Source organism: Muntiacus reevesi, chromosome 7 (genome assembly GCF_963930625.1).
Source record: "Muntiacus reevesi chromosome 7, mMunRee1.1, whole genome shotgun sequence".
In the NCBI taxonomy this organism is placed as follows: Eukaryota; Metazoa; Chordata; class Mammalia; order Artiodactyla; family Cervidae; genus Muntiacus; species Muntiacus reevesi.
In genome coordinates, this window is record NC_089255.1 from 56096389 (window position 1) to 56116169 (window position 19781).

The window sequence follows — 19781 nt, forward strand, 5'->3', positions numbered from 1 at the left end:
ACCACAGAGCAATCTCATGTCAGAATTTGTTAAAATGTATTTTTTTTTCTTGTTGAAGTACCCACTGAAGCTTTTGCTCTAGCTGTGAAAAGTTCCCTCCTCATAAAAAATATTATTTTCAATAAGTACAATAGACTGTACTAAAATTAAATTTAGCCCATGTTATAAAAACTAAATGGAAAATACCAGGATGTAAAAATATAAAGAGTGCACAAGAACAGTATAAACCCTGGTCCTAAAAATCTATTCCTGCATAGCTAAAATGTGAAATGGAGTCTCTCTGGGCAATGGGATTATGGGTGATTGTTTTCTTCCTTATACCTTTCTGATTTTTCCAAATTTTCTACAATGAGCATGTATAACATTTATAGTTTTAAAATGCTATAATCTTCCAAGTTTACTTTGTCACTTGCTCATGTTCCCAACCAGATCTAAAATGCTAGCTATACAATATGATTTATGGTTGATACGACTCAAGACTTGTGATCTCCATTTAAAAATTTGTGTTTTCCAAGAATATTCAATGACATGAAAGATGAAAACACTAATAAGCTAAAAACAACAGTTCAAAATTTCATATGGCATGTAATTCCATTTTTTTTTAATGTATACACATAGATGCCTATGGAGATTCTAGAATAAAGCATAAAATGCTAACAGAGGTCAGTTACTTGTTAGAACAAGGCATGTTGATGACAGATTTTCCCTCTTCGTGTCCTTCTATTTCCAATTATGTATAATGAACACATACCTCTCTTATAATGTGAAAAAATATAAAATTCAGTATGGGAAAAGTCTCTATCTAGATTTGGAATATTGGCAATTTTTAAAAAATTTTATTAGAATATAGTTAATTTATGATTTTGTATTAGTTTCAAGTGTACAGCAAAGCAAATAAGTTATACATATATCCACTCTTTTTTAGATTCTTTCCCCTATAGATCATTACAGAGTAGTGAGTTCCCTGTGCTATATAGTAGGTACTTATTCATTATCTACGTTATATATGGTAGTGTGTATATGTCGATCCCAATCTCCCGATGTATCCTTCCCCCTCATCCCCGGTAACCATGTTTTCTACATCCATGGCTCTGCTTCTGTTTTATAAATAAGTTTGTTTGTTCCTTTAAAAAAAAAAAAGATTCCACATATAAGTGATATCATATGATATGTCTTTCTTTGTGGCAATTTTTCTACTTCTCTCTTTGTGGGAGTCGATCTCCCGTAATTCCTAGTCATCCTTCTATTCCTTCTGCACTTAGTTCCTCGGTTCCTCTCACCTTCCATTCCTGCAGCTACTACTCTGTCCAGAGCTTATTTCCTCTTCTCCAGTACCTGACAACAGCCTCTTAACCTAATTGATTTTCCTGCTGTACACGCTCTCTCTGACCTACTTGCAGAAGTGCAAATGCTGGAATAATCCACTTGAATGACGTCACTCCCGGCTGAAAACCCGTGGCTCACCTTCCTAATGCTATTACTTGGAGCACGACCTTGTGGCTGGCCCCCTTGGCAGGTGTGGGCAGTGGCGGGGGTGGGGGAGGCGGGGGCAGCCTTACCAGGCCCCCACCCCAGGCCAGCCCCTGGTGGCAGGCCCTTGCCCATTCTTTAACTCTTTCTGTGACAAGGCAGAGCAGCTCGATGGTGCTGGCTCTGTGGTAAGGGTCGTGGAGTTCCTCTGCGTACAGGTTCAGGCTCCATCACTGACCGTGCGCTTGTTAATCCCTCAGTATCTCCCTTGTGGTAACACAGATGTCCTGCTTCCCCCCCGAGTGGCTGTGAGACGTCAGGGCCAGCACTCCGCAGTGGTCAGTAGCTGATTCCCTTGCGATCCCTTGAAATGCCTTCTACTCCTTTGTTCCTTAGAGACCTCAAGAATGCTGCAGCCACCTCTCGGCAGTGGGGCTGCACTTCAACTCCTGAGTTCCTGGTCTCTCCCAGCCCCATGGTGACCCCTGCATGGTAGACATCCGCCCCCCCCCCACCGTGGTGTCTCCACTGCCACCTGCCCCAAAATACATCGCTCTCAATTTGGACTCTGTTCAAACATTCAGGCTAGTGCCCCCAAAGCTCTTTATACTCACAGGATCTCTCCTTTGAACCTGACATAGCCCGCTCTGGAACACGTATTAAGTTGGTGTGGCTATGATGGCTGTCGCCCCCAACACCTTCACCCCCTGGTCCTCAAACTCTCCAGCAGTGGCGCCCTAACCGCTCAGAAACAGAAACCTAAGAGACGTCCTAGGCATCTCCCTCCCCTCTTCCCCAAACATCAGCAAGTCCAGTTCCCTCTCCTTTGGAAGCATGGTCCAAATCCATCCCATGGCATTGCCTTAGTACAGGATTCATCTGAACATGGCCGCAGACTCCTCTCTGCTTTTTCCTCATCTCCAGCCTCATCCCCACTCCCTTCCTTTTCCCTGCTACCACGGCTTCTGCTGTTGTAGCCATTCAGAGGGCAACATAACGTCTATGGAGCACTCCCTGTATTCCAGCCTTGCGCTAAATACTTCATGTGCTGTCTCTCATAATTCCCCTGACACCCCCACGATGGCAGATTCTAAGATCCACATTTGACAGATGAGCAAAGATGCAGAGAGGTGAAGTCACTTGCCCAAGTAGTGGGGCCAGGATTGGGTCAGCCAGAACCCCACCCTTTAGCACAAACCCTTGTTTGCTCAAGGTTGCCCTCCCTTCGGTGACCTGGGTGGACAGGCAGTGACCCCTGGATCTATGACTGGCAAATGTTTCATAAATGAGGTGTGTTCCTTACAGGGAACCAATACCACATTTACTTGGTTGGGGTCAGGCTCCAGGTTTTCTGACTCTTAATCTTTACTCCAAAACTTCATCTTGAGGGGAGGAATTTTTTTAAGTTTTAAATTACAGAATCTACTGCAAGGGGCTTCCCTGGTGACTCAGTGGTAAAGAATCCACCTGTCAATGCAGGAGACGTGGGTTTGATCCCTGGGTGGGGAAGATCCGCTGGAGGAGCTAATGACAACCCACTCCAGTATTCTTGCCTGGGAAATCCCATGACAGAGGAGCATGACAGGCTACAGTCCATGGGGTCACAAAAGAGTTGACACGACCTACAGACTAAACAACAACAATATTGTGAGGCCCCACAGGATTAAAATACTGTACTGCAAAGATCACTTGTGTCCATGTCTGTTCAGAAAATCTATTGTCTGATACTTTCTTACCGATTAAATAAATGAGCTGGTGTTGACCCAGCATGTTGTAATAAATTGAAGGTTACAAATTAACTGCATAGACTTTATTTGCATAGGTCTGAGCAACTACCATGATAACAGGCAGGTGAGTTGATTTCTTTGCCACACCTCGTGGTATGCAGGATCCTAGTTCCCCGACCAGGGATTGAACCCAAGTCCCCTGCAGTGGAAGAGCAGAGCTTCAACCACTGGACTGCCAAGGAAGTCCCAAGATGAGGTTTTAAAAAGCTGTTTCCATTGGCTTTTCTCATACATACACACACATCCCTTCCCCCCCCCCCCCTTTTCGATCTCTTTTTCTTTCTTTTTTTAAAAAAAGTCAACAATAACATGTATTGTGGAATTCCCTTGTGGTCCAGTGGTTAAGACTTCATGGTTCCAGTGCAGTGGGTGAGGGTTTGATCCCTGGTTGGGGTATTAAGATCCCACATGCCACATGTATGGCCAAGAAAACAAGAAAGAAAGGAGGAAAAAAGGAAAGAAAGAAAATAGAAGCTGCATGGGAGGGTGATGCACGCTTTGTCTAACAACTCACTTTATCTGCTTTCAGCTCAAGAAGTTGATTTTACATCTATGCTAACTACCATGTTAATACAAAGTTTATTAAAGTCTAATACAAAGTTTCTTTTATGAACAAACAGTAGAAAGTAAAAATTTGCAGACCATTATAAAATTTTAGGACTGTTTCATAGTACTTTCAGTTGTTATGAAATGCCCAAGAAATCAGAGAAATAAAACTAAAGAGCTTGTTAAAGGTTGTTTCTTAATTTGTCAAACTTTTCTCACACACACACACCTCCCTTTTTTTCTCTCCCTCTTTTCCAGCGTCAGCTGGGGTAAAATATGGATCAGACCTTTTTAGTTAACGTATTTGGCTCCTGTGACAGATGCTTCAAACAACGGGCTCTGAGACCAGTTTTCAAGAAATCTGAACAGCTCAATTACTGTTCACTATGTGCAGAAATTGTAAGTGCCACTTTTTAAAAAAATATTTAAGTCATTACTTGTCTTTAAATAATGTCTAATGTGAGGGTCCTGTGACTGGTGGGTTGCCATAGAATCAGTGTACACACACGAACATTTGCATCACACCCAGGCTGAGTGAGACAGTACAGTGTGAGGGTTTAGGATGTGAGCTTTGGTGTCTGATGGCCTGGCTTCAACTCCCAGTTATGTTCCTCAGGGGCCTTGTGCCAGCGGATCTCAGCTCTGCCAGGAGATCTGTTTTCCCATCAGAAAACAACAATAGTGGCATCTATCTCAGGGTTTGGGGAGGATGAAGAATGAGTTTATTTTATAAAGTGTTTAGACTAATACTCAGCAGAGAAAGTGCTCAATAAATGTTTTAGCTTATTAGTTTTTAGAGCTAATGCTTTTTCCTTCTGTCTTCTCCTAGTCGGCTTGGCAAACAAGCAAGCTTAAAGGAACTCTGGTAAATAAACAGCCAGGGAGCACCTTCCCAAAGGCTTTGTGCCAGCTGTCCCTAGGAACAGCTCTGTTGAAGACTGAAGTATATGCCATTTCCTTCTCCAATATAGGGCCTTAGTTATGAGTAAAATCAAGCTCAAGGAAAACTGTTCCTTGGGCCTAAGCCTTCAGCCAGGGTAGGGGCTGAACAAAAAACCTGACACTTTTCAGAGTACAAATCAATCTTCATCAGAGACGGCTTTGCACAGGCTTCAGATCCTGTGGCAGCAGTGCCCACAGTCTGGCTGAGGCTCTAGGAATGAGTCCTGTCTCAGAGAATTTGGAAAGCTGAGCTCAGCATTGCAGCTGAGTGGAGCCCCCACCTGGTCACAAGTGGTAAAGCATGCTTCCCCACAGGCTCAGTAGGAAATCCCCATCGTGGACACAATGAGAGAACAAAAACCAAGACACTTACCTAAGTGGGGAAAGATAACTTTCACATTTTATCCAACTGAAGGGACAACCGTATTCATCCTTTTGGTCCCACTGTAACTCCTAACAGTGAACACATTTTAAAAAATTATTCCTGTAAAGCAAATGTCAAATAAGCAGCAGGTTTTGGTACAGTATAGTAATCCTGATGTCACAGGATTCAGATTCATTGTGATTGGCTTCTACCTGCAGCACATTTTGTTCTAAACGTGGATCTGCACACTGCAAGCTGAGGACATTCAATTCTTAAACCTGCTTTCTGATGGCCCTACCATCCTGGTGCAGTACTATGTGTTAATCTAGCTCTTCTCTATTTGAAACAACGTTCCCTGTGGACAGTAGGAGCCCAGAATCCCAGATGTCAGGTCCTCTGTAGCATCACAGATTCTTCCCAGGTCAGAACCCTGCCTTGAGATGTTCTTCAGAGGATTGTCATCTGCTCCACCACAAGCACTTGGAAGGTTCCCAAATATTCAGACAGATTCTTTTGACTGCAGAGACATCCAAATGATGTCTAACAGCTAACTTTTTAATCCAGGTGTTTGGGATTGTGTAGACACAGCCCCCATTGGTTACTTTTCATGGATGGGGCAACCCTCTAACTCCACCACTGCTGAAATGTAATAGATAACTTTTCTGACTCACACTTTAAAAAAGCAGTGCATAGCAAAGTAAAGGAAGGCACTTTGCAAACTTTGAAAGTGAAAGTCACGTCCAACTCTTTGCAACCCCATGGACTATAGTCCATGGAATTCTCCAGGCCAGAATACTGGAGTGGGTAGCCTTTCTCTTCTCCAGGGGTCTTCCTGACCCAGGAATCCAACTGAGGTCTCCTGCATTGCAGGCGGATTCTTTACCAACTGAGCTATGAGGGAAGCCCTTGCAAACTTTGCCAGACATTAAAGCATTCCTTGGCTTCCTCTCCAGATGGTAAACTCCCTAGATTGGAGGATGTTTGGGGGTTATTTTACACAGAACCTTCAGAAGAGGGCACACTCCTGTATGAAGCTCCACTCACCCCAGGTCTTCACAAACACGCAGACCCTGAGTCAGGCATACGTATCCCACGGTGGGCCATGAGGTCCTAAAGAGGTGATACGAGGATGCCGCTTTTCCCAGGCCTTCTGAGATGGCCTTGTGAGAGGTGTCCCCGTGACCCAGTGTCATACTTCCTGTTAATCGCTCACATGTACCAGGCAGCCTTCATAATAAGAAGGAGCACATAACTGTGTGCCACGCTTTGCTCTGAATGCTCTATGCAGTCACTCTATGAGGATTCTGTGAGGAAGGTGTTCTCCCCATTTACAGATGAGGAGCCTGAGACACAGAGAAACTGAGGAAGCCACTCAAGGCCGAACAGCACAACCGGGATTCACCCCCCAGCAGTGGGATCTAGACAGAGCCTGTGCTCTTAGTATTTTGCTCTAAGAACTCTGAAGTTGTTTCTGGCAGAGTGAACCAAGCAAATCATCTCACTTTTCTGTGCCTCATTTGTAAAACAGAGGTGACAACAGTGCCCATTCAGGGTGACTGTTGTGAGTTACTAATGTAAAGCACTGAACAGTGCCTGGCATGAAAGGGACTGGAAAGCACAGACGCTTGAGTCTGCACAAAGTCACTAATTTGCTTCCTTGAGGGAACTGCCGCAACCCTTTATTCTAAGGTGGAGTGACCCATCACAAGTGACCGGTCTGAGATCACTGAGCAGGGCTCAGAAGCTCCGAGTCTGGGTCCTTGTGGGTCCCTGACCCCACCACCACTTTCTTTGGCTGCTCCCCCCAGGACAGGGACTTGATTCTCTAGTGAATAAGAGAAGAGCAAAACCAAGAACAGGCAAAGACCCTGGAGCTTTTCAGAAGCCAGAACTAGCTTTATTTTTTATCAGTTCAGTTCAGTTCAATCGCTCAGTCATATCTGACTCTTTGTGACCCCATGGACTGCAGCACACCAGGCCTCCCTGTCTATCACCAACCCGCGGAGTTTACCCAAATTCATGTCCATCGAGTTGGTGATGCCATCCAACCATCTCATCCTCTGTCCTCCCCTTCTCCTCCCGCCTTCAATCTTTCCCAGCATCAGGGTCTTTTCAAATGTGTTGGTTCTTCATATCAGATGGCCAAAGTATTGGGGTTTCAGCTTCAGCATCAGTCCTTCCAATGAATATTCAGGACTGATTTCCTTTAGGATGGACTAGTTGGATCACCTTACAGTCCAATGGACTCTCAAGAGTCTTCTCTGACACCACAGTTCAAAAGAATCAATTCTTCGGCGCTCAGTTTTATAGTCCAACTCTCACATTCATACATGACTACTGGAAAAACCATAGCCTTGACTAGATGGACCTTTGTTGACAAAGTAATGTCTCTGCTTTTTAATATGCTGTCTAGGTTGGTCATCACTCTCCTTCCAAGGAGCAAGTGTCTTTTAATTTCATGGCTGCAATCACCATCTGCAGTGATTTTGGAGCCCCCCCAAAATAAAGTCTGCCACTGTTTCCACTGTTTCCCCATCTATTTGCCATGAAGTGATGGGACCGGATGCCATGATCTTAGTTTCTGAATGTTGAGCTTCAAGCCAACTTTTTCACTCTCCTCTTTTACTTTCATCAAGAAGCTCTTTAGTTCTTCTTTGCTTTCTGCCATTAAGTCAATAAACAAGGAAAGTTTTCAGTCTGTGGTGTCGTAGGGGGAGCATTAGAGATACTGGGAATCAGAGCGTACCCTTGGCACAAGCCAGGCCCCTTCTCCCTCTTCTCTCTCATCCACTCTCTTCAGTCAGAAGCCCCTGGGTCCCAAACAGGGGAGACGTGAGACATTCAGATGTCTCCTGTGGAGACATCCAAATGACTCTGTCCAGTCATTCCACATGTGTACCAAACATGTGTATCAAGCATGGTACCCTCAGGCACACCTAAACATCAAGTCCCAAACAGGGGAGGTGGGAGGAAGGGGCGTTGGAAGGGCTCTACCACTGGGACTTCGCCAAACTCCCAGGAGCAGGAGCAGTCCTGGGTTGGACCCCCAGCCCGGCCTTCACTAGGTGCGCATCCTTCAACAAGTCGCCTATCACTTCCGAGCCTTGGTTTTTCCCGCGGCGAAATGGGCACCACGTTGCTGCGAGCCGGCGGGATGTGCGCTCACGTTAGCCTCGGCGGAGGCGCGGGGGCCGCGGGGGGCGCGGGAGGGCGTTGGGGCCGCGGGGGGCGCGGGGGCGGTGGGGCCCGCGGGGGCGCGGGGGGGCGCGGGAGGGCGCGGGGCGCGCGGGGGGGGCGGGGGGCCGCGGGGCGCGCGGGGGGGGGCGCGGGGGCCCGCGGGGGCGCGCGGGGGGGCGCGGGGGGCGCGGGGGCGCGCGGGGGCGCGCGCGGGGGCCGCGGCGGCGCGGCCCTGTGCCTGCGGCCGGCGGAGAGGGAGGAGGATCGGCCTCCGCAGCCCGGCTCTCAGCGGCGGCGTCAGCGCCGGAGGGCGGGGCGCGCTCGGGGAGGCGGCTGGAGCTGCGCCGGTGGCGGCTGGGCGCCCGCTAGCCGGCCCAGCCTCCGCCGCCCGCTAACTCGCATCCCCGCTTCCCTCCCGCCGCGTCCCCGCGCGAAGATGGCAGCCGACGGGCTGCATGAGAACGAGACGCTGGCGTCGCTCAAGAGCGAGGCCGAGAGCCTCAAGGGCAAACTGGAGGAGGAGAGGGCCAAGCTGCACGACGTGGAGTGTGAGTGCGGGCCGCGGCGGGGGCTGCGCGCCGGGAGGCGGGCGGTGGGAAGGAGACCGGCGGGGCGGGGCGGGGGAGGGCAGGATGGAGTGGGGCGGCCTGGACCCGGGGCCGGACCCGCGCCACCGCCCTGGATGAGGGCCCGATCCCCCGATGCGCTTGTGGGGGGCCCGAGCCCGACCCTCGCGGGCTCCCAGCACGTCTGAGAGTCCCCCGCCCGCTGGCGAAGGCCACCCCGCCTCTGGGCGGAGCAGCTCCTGGCCGCTGTCCTGACGAGGGATCGTGGGACCAGTTACCGTCACCACCTGCCTGGGCGAAGCAAACTGATCTCATTCTTGCCGTTCCCAAGCAGAGCGGAGTGTAGGGGGTTGTCAGGGGAGGCGAGCGCCGCGAGCTCTTGTGGACACGGCCTAGGGGAAACTCCTGGATTGGGGTTTGGTTTATGGGGTTTTTTGGTTATCATTTTAGTTTCTCCATCACTGTTGTCTTTTCTCAATTTTGCTTTTGTAAGGAACCAGGCTCTGATTTAAAATCTCACTTTTCCAATCTGAGTGTGGAGATAGGGAAAGGAAGCAGAGGAGCTTTCCAAACGCAAACATTTAGTTCATTTGAGGCTGTTCAAGATGCTTTTGTTTGGATGCGGTGGGGCTGGCATAAAAGAGGAGCAGCAGTCTTAAATAAATTTACATTATTACTCACGACCATAATGCAGAACCAGCTCTGTGATTTTTATGAGTGAGCAATTAAATAGCCCGGTGACATGACTCCTGGCGAAATCAGCTTCCCTTTACTCAGTCGGATGGTTTATCCCTAGCAGGGCTTGGACTAAGGCCAAGCTTGGGGAAGTGACTTTATCTGCTCCTTGCTCAGCCCTGAGGGTGGCAGCTCCTCTTTGCTGAGCCGGACCTTCCCAAGGTACCCTCAGGCACATCTGAACATTGTGCTCCTGCCATTTTGGTACCACCCTGTCTGCATCCTCTTTGGGAAAAAAGAATGAGGTTAGTGCTAGGTGCTGTAGCATCTGATTCCTTTCTTTGACAAACCTCTTGATAGACGCAGAAGACCTGAATCCCAAATATGCTGTGCCTTTGTAGGGGCCGCCTTTAAATAGGAAGCTGAGCCCCTGTATCTTTTAGAAATGTATTCAGTTACAGTTAGCTATAATCCCCAAAGTAATTTGGGGATTTATTTTTCTTAACAAAACTCAGGGTAGGAGATCGCCTGCTTTGGTTCAAGTGCCCAGTGTGTCATCAGGAACGCATGCTTCTTTTCTGTCCACTACTTACGGCGCTCATGTTTGCCCCGTGATTATGATATAACTGCCATAGCGTCAGACATCACCTTTGTATCCAGGGCTGTGAAAAAGGGGAATGTGGGCATCAGCCTCTGTTTCTCCTTCTTTTCAGGAAGGCAGAAGTTGTTTTCAAAAACCTCCCTTCTCCCCAACATATTTCTTTTTGTACTTCATTGGCCAGAACCAGGTCACATGGCTACAGCAAGGGCGGCTGAGAAAGGAAGTGAGCTGGGCAGGCTGCCATCCCCAAACAAAGTTGGGTTCTGTTATCAGAGAAGTAGGGAATGGCTGATGGGTCTGTGCCATTTCCGTTTGCAAATTCCTCTGCTCCACAGGCAATAGTGATGATGCTCTGAGCGTGGTGCTAGTGCCTCGGGGTCATCTGATGTCTCCGTTTTACAGATGAGGAAACAGGCATAGAGAGGTGAAAGGATTTGCCAAATGATCCCAGCTAGTAAGTAGAGGACGCAGGATTCCAGCCCAGCCTCACTTCGTTTTATTGTTGTTTTTTGTTTGTTTGTTTTACCAAATACCTTAGTGCTCAGTGCAGAGGGCATTCTCTAGAAACTCTCTTACTCAACAGTACAGGCTGCCCACTGGGATATTTTTCAGCCTTTTTTGTGAATCTGGTAAATTGCTTGAGGCAGAGAGGTGGTTACAATGAAGCTTTTCAACAGGGAACCCCTGTCCTGCCCAAAATGCAGGGCTCTCAGAAATCAGGGTCAAATCATGAACCCACAGCAGAAGAATTTATCCCCACCTGTATATGGCAGAATTTTTAAGTAGAAAAGGTGAGAAGTCATGTGGCCAGGGTCCTGTTTATTCCCTCTGCAGCTTCCAGACCACTTCTCTTCACTCTGGTGTTAAACCCTTGCTCCACTGAGGCTCTGAGCATTCAGCTGACCTTCCTCTTCCCCTCACCTCTGCTCTACTGTCTCCCGACCTCCCTCCTTTCTTGAGGACTTTGGCACATGGCTCAAGTCTTCCTTTTTGACTCTAAGCCCTGTCCCATCCCTGGTGTCTTCAGGATCCACAGGGTGACCCTCATCAGACACTGGCCCCTCACTCTATCACAGTCCCCTGGAATCTTATAAACACTCAGCACAGCTCCTCTGACTGCAGTCTCTCGCTTAGAGATTTCCTTGATCTTGGATTGCTGGGCTCTTCCCACTTCCATTCTCTCAGCCTCTTCCTGAGTGTGTGTGTTTTTGTGTTTTGGTGGTGTTATAGGTGACCCTGTAGCCTCTGTCCTGGTCTGGGAAGGGTCTTTAAGCCATAAGCCAAGGTGACCAAGTCATCTTTGTGCACCTGGGACTCTTGATTTTATAAAATGGAAAGCCTTGCATTCTGGAAAGACTTTCAGTCCTAGGCCAACTGCAACAGTTGGTCAGCCTTCTGTTTGCTCTGCCTTGCCCAAATTCTTGCCTTAAAAAAGTCAACACAACAAAACTAGAGCATAAACTTGGAGGAAAATGAACTTAATTCCAGATTGGGTTCTTCAACTCCCTTCCCTTTGACCCTCATCCATACTGTTGGACCCTCATCCCCAGGTCAAACCCTGGGCCAACTCTTAACTACAGGAAGTGGTTCTTATGGGTGAACTAAGGGTAAGCCAGCTTACATTAAACTCCACAGCTCCAGGCCCTGTGCCGCTGCCCTGCCTTTCCCCTCACTCCTCCAGCCCCTCCTGCTTCTCCCCATTATCACCTTCATCACCTTCTGATTACCTTCCCTTCTGGGTAGGTGCTTCCTCACTTGATTCTCAGGCATTTTAGAATCATGAGGTGACAGCTTGTATAAGTTTCATGTTGCTTTTGTACAAATTTCCATAAACACAGTGGCTAAAGACAGTATAAATTTATTCTCTTACCAGTCCTGGAGGTGAGAAGTCTAAAAGCGGTCAGAAGGGCTGTGTTCCTTCTGAGGCTTTGGGGTAGAGTCCATTCCTTGTCTTTCCAACTTCTAGAGGTTGCCTGCATGCCTTGGCTTGTGGCTCCACATCATTCCAGCTCTGTTTCTGTCATCACATCTCTTTCTTTGACTTTGACCCCTTGCCTCCCTCTTGTAAGAACCCTTGTAATTAATTACATTGGACCCCCCTGGATGATCCAGGATATTCTTCCCATTTCAAGATCCCTAACTTCATCACATCATCAAAGTCCCTTTTGCCACGGAAGCTAGCATATTCACAGGTTCTGGGAATTAGGATGTGAACATCTTTGGGGGGTGTGGCTATCACACAACTCTTAAAACTACAGGGGTCATCTGCTTCAACCTCAGTCTTCAAGCACAAAAAGTTTTCTTCCCCTCCCAACACCCCTGTCCCCTTTCCTTGTGAATGAAGAAGCAGCCAAAGGTTTAGGGTTTTCCCAGAGGTTATCCAGCTACTCTCAAAGCATATGAAGAGTAGACACCAGGCTCCTAGTAGCTCGCCCTCTCACCATGCTAGGCCATCTCTCAGAAAGCTGAGATTCACATTAAAAAGGGGAAAGGAAACTAAGTCTGTGTGTGTGTTGAAAGTTGTCAATATGAAGTAAATAAACCAAAGTGCCCAACAGTGTTTATAACATGGTCTTATTAGCTTAAACGAGAGATGCTTGTATATGCATTAAATGTGTGGCCGGATACATGGGAAGTGTTATCTCCTTGAGTAGAGGGGGATGTAGAGGTACTCTTAACTTTATACACTTTGGTGTATTTACTGCTTTTGTAATAAAAAATGAATACTGGAATGAGGGTTAAGATTAAGGGGGGAAAAAGGAGAGAGTTCAGCTCTACAGAGTTCTTAATTTGAAATTAAAGTGACAAATGATCTGGAAGACAGGCTGAAAGCAGACAGCAGGAGGGAGGCTGTGTTCATTTCAGCCTACATATGTGAAGGTCTCTGGGCCTATGTGGGGGCTCCATGCAGGTTTCCAGTCCCTTAGGGGAAGATTCTATTTTTGTCTAGGAACAGAGTAACTCAAAAAAAGAGACTTATGTAACATCTCTAGGTACAAATCCAGACAAAATACAGGAAACTACAGGGTTTATCACCCAATGCTATTCACTTTTCTATCTGTTCTAAATATAACATTGTGAAAGGTTTTATTCTCAAAAGCTCTATGCCTGGAACCTTGGACTATTCTGATGTTCTGGTGTTAGGAAAACCATATTTCTGGATTAGTCTGAAGCAAATTTATTGATTGACTTTTTCCATGTTCTGAGGAAATATGCTATGTGTACTGAGTCTTAAAAAAGTGAGTTTCCCAGCAGAGTGATCTGCTTCTGGCTCTTGTGTGTGTGGCCTATTATGTCAGAAGGAGCAGAAAGCAAACTCGCCTTTCATTTCCTCACCTCTTCCTCTTGCTAGAATACTGTCATAATAAACTAATGCCACTGTAGCAGATTCAGAAATACAGAAAAACACATTATCCATAAGCCCACCACCCAGAGGTAACCACGTTTAATATCTTGTTGTGTTTTATAGCTTATGTTTTCATTTTTGTATATGTATTTATAAGCATGCTTGTAATTGTACCAGGTATAGTTTGAGTTTGTTTTTTGTTTGAGCCTAGTTTTAATTTAACCCAATGAATTGACTAGTCCCTTGTATCATTTTTCTAGTTCTTTTTAATGTCAGTATTTAAAAGTATGATTTAAAATCACATATTATTCCATCATAAAGGCTCTACCATAATTTAACCCTTCCAACTTTTAATTTGGGATTTCAGAGTAGGTTTTTTGTCTGTGGCTAATTTATAGTTTTTGTTGTTGTTTAGTCGCTAAGTTGTATCTGACTCTCTTGCAATGCCATGAACTGTATGTAGCCCGCCAGGCTTCTCTGTCCATGGGATTTCCCAGGCAACAATACCCGAGTGGGTTACCATTTCCTTATTCAGGGGATCTTCCCGACCAGGGATCAAACCCATGTCTCCTGTATTGCAGGCAGATTCTTTACCATCTGAGCCACCAGGAAAGCCCAATTTATGATTTGGGGGCAATTAAAAAATCTCTTACAAACATAAGTGAGGTAAATAATTGTAAATGTTTTCCTTCCACCCGAGTGTTTGAAGGTTTTGTATGCATCCCACCCCATTCTGCCTTGGGGTAGAGACAGAATGAGTTTTTACAAATTAGCTTTGGTTAAGTTTTCTTGCTTGATTCCTTTCATCTTCTACCAAATTGTGGCCATCACAGAAACTGTATACTGGTACAAAATTTAGGAAGCTAATCAAGATCATTTAAAAAATAATTCTGTTTTCCTGTTTAAGACCCCTTACTCATCTTTAAACTTATGTTCTATATTTATAATTGATTTCACAGTGTTCATTTTCAAGGAGATTTTAGAGTGTGCTTTCTTTGTGCTGGACTGGAATAGTCTTGCCAGCAACCCCATGAGGAAAATGAGGTTGCAGGAAGGTGAGCTTCTGCTCATGGATGTGGAGCAGCTGCACGGGGCTGTGACCTGGAGCCCAGGCTCTGCTTCAGTGCATGCTCCAAGGAGATCCAAGCAGAAAGCACCCCATCCTCCTGCCATTTACCTTCTAGTGGAATTTCTTCATAGGTTATCATTATATTCTAGAAGTTCTTACTATAGACACAAGCTGGTTGTCTTCATCATTTCTTTTCTTTTTGTTTTTAAAGAAAAAGTTAAATCCCAAAGGGGTAGTTCATCAGAAGGCAAAGGAGAAACCCCATCTGCGCCAAACCAAGCTCCCATAAATGATTTACAGGACATATTCAGCCCATTTCCAGGTTTTTGTTTTTAATTTCATTTAAAAAAATCTTTTTTAACTCGAATTTAGTGAATGTGAGATTTGGTGGATAGAAGCAGGAGTGGGTTGGGAGTGAATCTGTGTATAGGAAGAGAAAGTGTCATGAGAAAAAAATTAATAAGTTGGGATGTGTTCAAATTCATGTTATGTAAGGGATCCTATTTTGGTCGGTGAGTCTTTTTTTGGTAAGAGGGACATTAAATGGCTAGGATTGCCCTAATGCTGAACTAAGGAAAGCAGTGCTAGTACAGATATGAAGCTTCAAAGTAAAATACTAACTAGGATATGCTCACAGCTCTGAGCTGGTGCAAGCTTGTATAAAAGGCTTGTAAAAAAATTAGGAAACTTCAGTCTGTTTTTAAGTTGCATTCAATATGTTTTTGTGAAGAACGTTGCCGTAAAAGACTAATGTGCTGTTTGTGGCAATAAAAAATGCAGTGTTTTAGCAGAAGCAATGGTGTATTAATTGCACATTCATGTAGCATTTTATAGTTTAGCAAGCACTTTTAACAACTTGGGTTTTCACAAAGACTTTTAACCTGTGTACTCTTTTCTTTCATTATAAAAAAAAGGGACAACTAAAAGAAACCAAGACTTCTTGGAGAAGTGACTGCTTCCGGAGCCAGGGCATGGGGGGCACATGAGCCTGCCAAAAGATGCTCTCAGAGGATGACGGGGTTATGTGGGAAGGTCTCCGGAGCCTGCTTGATGGGGCTCCCACTGAACAAATCAGGGCCCAGTTGGGCATCAAAATAAATAGTAGCAAAGGATTATAACCTCTTGAATAAAGTGAGAATCCATGAGTTCCCTATAATGTAAATAAATGAATACACTGGAGAAGAGGGAACCTTCCTCTGTATACTAGAAGGCCACCTGAAAACTGCAGAAGGAATGATTTAGAAACGTCACCACTTACCAACTGTCATAATAATCAGGTTCAGGCAAAAATCATTAATGGATATTAAAACTGGGGTATTCAGGTTTGAGGGGTAACATGATATGTGTGTGCTCTCAGAGGACATCCCCACAAAGTACTTTTTCATGACAAAAGGCTCAATGGTAACTATACAGTGGAGAACCATGGCAGATGCCACCTTGACCAGATGATCAGAGTAAACACTGCTGGGGATGGACTAGCAGACAGCAGATGCCTCCTGGTGGGACAGATGCACGGGGAGGATCTCATCGCTGGTCTGCAGTGTTCCTGCCAGTGTCCTTTACCCAGAGCTTATCTGGAAGAAGCACCAGTCAAGCCCAGCTGGGGAACAAAATCACTGGAGACAAAAGAAAATGACCACTGAGGGCAACATGTGATCTTAGATTTTCTTTTGCTATAGAGATATTGTTGGGACAGTGGAGGACGTCTCAGTAAGGTCTGTAGATGAGACATAGGGTTGTGTCTGTTCTCTGACTTTGATCATTATACAGTAGTTATGTAAGAAAGTTCCTTGTTTGGGGGAAGTACACACGGAAGTGTTTAGAGAGAAGGAAGGGAAGACGGGAGGGAAGAAGGAAGGGCTTCCCAAGAAGGGGCACTGTTATCACAAGGCTTAGTGCAGAGCCAGCCCCTCAGTCCCGGCTTCCCGAGAGGGAGGCGAGCACTTCCCCAGGGAGGGAGGAAGGGGCCAGTGCCTTGTCTCTCTCCACCCCTGATGCTTCGTCTGTACCAAGACCCTACATCTTTCCTGGGGCTGACCCCTGGCTTAGAATGCCCCCTTCTCTCCTCCCCACCTGCCTGAAAAAAGGCCCAACTGAGAGGTTTGGAGGAAAGAGCAACAGAGATGAGGTTAGGAACCTGGGCACAGCCTCTAACCTGAAAGGGGGAGGCACTGCACAAGGGGGTGGATGTCATGTGATTCCCCCACCCCCCTCAATGACTGGATGGTTTCTGGGGCCCTTTCTGCTGTTTCACGTGAACTTGTCTTCTAAGACTCGTCAGTTGACTGCATTTCTAAAAACCCCTCAAAAGCTCTCCCTAAGCCTCACGAAAAGGCTGTGGTCCCAACCCCTGAAGGATTGATTTTTGGAGCGTCTTCCTGGTGTACATACCTCCTGCACATCATGTGTTCAGACCCATAGAATGTTGCCTTGAACTCTGCTGGCACTGTAAGTTTTCAGTAAATCTGTGGGGTACTGTTTGCTGGGTTGGTCAATTCGTTCCTTCCAGCAGCACGTGGAGGGGACACCAACCACGTCCCAGGCCTGAGCCAGGCGTGGGGGGACCAGAGAGGACGCACGGGGCCTGCTGTTGAGCAGGTGGATGCACATCCTGGCACCTGATGGGGCAGTTTCTGTAAAGTCACTTGTCCTTGTGACTGGAAAGGAGTAGGTGAGAGAGCCAGAAGCCCCTTCTTTGCTCCCAGTTAGTTGTATGAACTGGTATTAGCCAGATAACCTCTGTGAGCCTCAGTCTCCTTGCCCGTCAGTGGAATAGCAACCTCACTCCACTATCTCCCCCCACATTGCAGAGCTGTGGCCCTTCAGTGGGAGAATTCTGTGTCAAGCTTTGCAGATAGAAGGCAGTCCTGTCCTCAGTCCCTCAACATGCATATATGGATGCAAACGCTTTGAAAAACATGGGGTCTTTTTTAATGAAGCATAGTTGATATATGATATTATGTAAGTTATAAACAGAGTCTTAAACCCACAGGAAATGACAGCGTGTCTCTACCTTCTGTGTTTTGTGTGTGCTGAGTTGCTTGGTTGGGTCCAACTCTTTGTGACCATTTGGACTGTAGCCTGCCAGGCTCCTCTGTCCATGGGATTCTCCAGTGAAGAATACTGGAGTGGGTTGCTGTTTCCTCCTCCAGGGGATCTTCCTGACCCAGGGATTGAACCTGCGTCTGCCGTGTCTCCTGCAGTGCAGGCAGATTCTTCCCCCACTGAGCTATGGGGGCTGAGCTTGAAAGAGAGGGCATCTCGAGTCGTGAGGGTAAAGTGCAGGAGGAAGGGCCCTGAAGCCCCCTGTTCCAGCGTGTGGCTCAGACCTGGTCCCTGGTCACGGGATTGAGCGCGTCTTGTCCTTGCAGTGCACCAGGTGGCCGAGCGCGTGGAGGCCCTGGGGCAGTTTGTCATGAAGACCAGAAGGACCCTCAAAGGCCACGGGAACAAGGTTCTGTGCATGGACTGGTGCAAGGATAAGAGGAGGCTCGTGAGCTCCTCTCAGGTACGTCACACCTGTCGGGCGATGGTGGGCATGCTTCTGATTGTAAAGCTGAAGAGAAGGAGCCATCCTTTTCAAAAACCTCTCAGGACGTTATGACTCCGCCTGTTTGCCAAAGGGAACAAGTTACCTCATTGAGAATTCTCTGGCATGCTTGAGAACTTAACTAATTTGGGTAGATTTGCAGTTGGCAGTAACTGAAATATTATAAACTCTGTTTGACAGACCATTCAAAAGTTTTTCTTCCTGAGCATGTTTCATGGTCTTATTTGTAAGGGAAACCATTTTTTAATTAGAAACCATTTTTCTCCCCCAAGTTGAGGGCAAAAGTGAAGTGCCACCGTGGCTACTTTCAGCTTAAGAGTTTAGCAGTTTTTATACCTTAAGTAACACATTTAAACTATATATTTTGTGAAATATAATTTTTGTCATTCTGCTTATATAGGTCACATCATTGATTTTGCATCCTATGTATTACTTATTAAACTGCTGCATGACAAATTTCCCCCAAGTTAATCAGTGGATATTTGGTATCTTACATGGTTTCTGAGAGTGAGGAATCAGGGGCAGCTTAGCGGGATGGTTCTGGCTCAGGGTGTCTCACAAGGTTCCAGTCAATACATTGGTCGGGGATGCAGTCATTCGACAGCTCAGCTAAGGCAGAAGCTCATTTCCAAGATGGCCTGCTCACTTGGCTCTTGGCTGGAGGCCTTAGCTCCTCACCGTGTGGACCTCTCCACTGATCTGCTCATGACACGGTAGCTGGCCTCCCACAGCGACAGAAGGAGATAGAAGCAGAAGCCATGCTGTGTTTGATGACCTGGCCTCAGCAGTGACATCCCCTCCACTCTGCTGTATACCACTGGTCCCACAGACCACCGCTATGTAACGAGGGAGGGGCCTGGACAAGGACATGTCTCTCAGGAGGCCGACTACACCGCTTAGTGCTTTTTATGTCTGTATTGGTGTTTCACGCATTGAACCACACACTGAGGTCATATATATTTTTGGCTGGTTTAGCCCCTGGCTCCTGCCGCTTCCTTTAGTCCAGCTTTTTCAAAGGAAAATTTGATTTTTGTTTATAGCCCTTATAAATATTAAAACTGTGGGGAAAAAAGTGAAAGTGTTAGTCAGTCAGTCATGTCCGGCTCTTTGTGACCCTATGGACTATAGCCCGTCAGGCTCCTCTGTCCAGGCAAGAATACTGGAGTGGGTAGCCATTCCCTTCTGCAGGGGGTCTTTCCAACCCAGGGATCTAATCTGGGTCTCCTGCATTGCAGGCAGGTTCTTTACCATCAGGGTTCAGAACCACCGGGGAGGTACATATTCTAAATAATCCATGAGCTCTAATATCCATGTCGGTACAGTATAGGACGGGTGTTACTAATCTCCTGTATTACCTACAAATCTAGTACATCACGTTGCATGTGCTTTTTAATTTATTAGTTATGTATTTTGCTGGAAATGAGAGCAAAGAGAAGTTTTTACTCCTACCACCCTGTCATAATTGGTATTATTTTAGAGCATTTCTTTCTAGGCTTTTTTTCCCCAAATGCTCCATTTTACAAAGGGGTTGTTCAGATGTCCGTGTTGCTGCCTAGCCTTTTAGACTTTTTTTAATCCTTAAAAGAACACCATATGTTGGGTTTCTGTCACTCTGTACCGCTCTTACTAGAGAGGGAGGGAGGGGAGGAGGGCTGCGTGGGCACCGCTGACTCACGCCATCCATCCAC

The 19781-nt window shown here is 46.6% G+C and overlaps 1 protein-coding gene across 2 annotated transcripts in view; it reads left to right on the forward strand.

Moving 5' to 3' along the window:
• The first annotated feature begins 8554 nt into the window (after positions 1–8554).
• The window catches only part of GNB5 (G protein subunit beta 5), a 32832-nt gene continuing 21605 nt past the window's right edge, over positions 8555–19781 (forward strand). Inside the window, exons 1-2 of one of the 2 annotated variants that reach the window (XM_065940440.1) lie at positions 8557–8834; positions 17915–18051. In XM_065940440.1, coding sequence (XP_065796512.1) covers positions 8723–8834; positions 17915–18051 — 249 coding nt within the window. In that variant the 5' untranslated portion in view covers positions 8557–8722. Of the gene's footprint in view, positions 8835–17914; positions 18052–19781 lie in introns of both variants that reach the window. The other variant, XM_065940441.1, reaches the window with a different exon arrangement.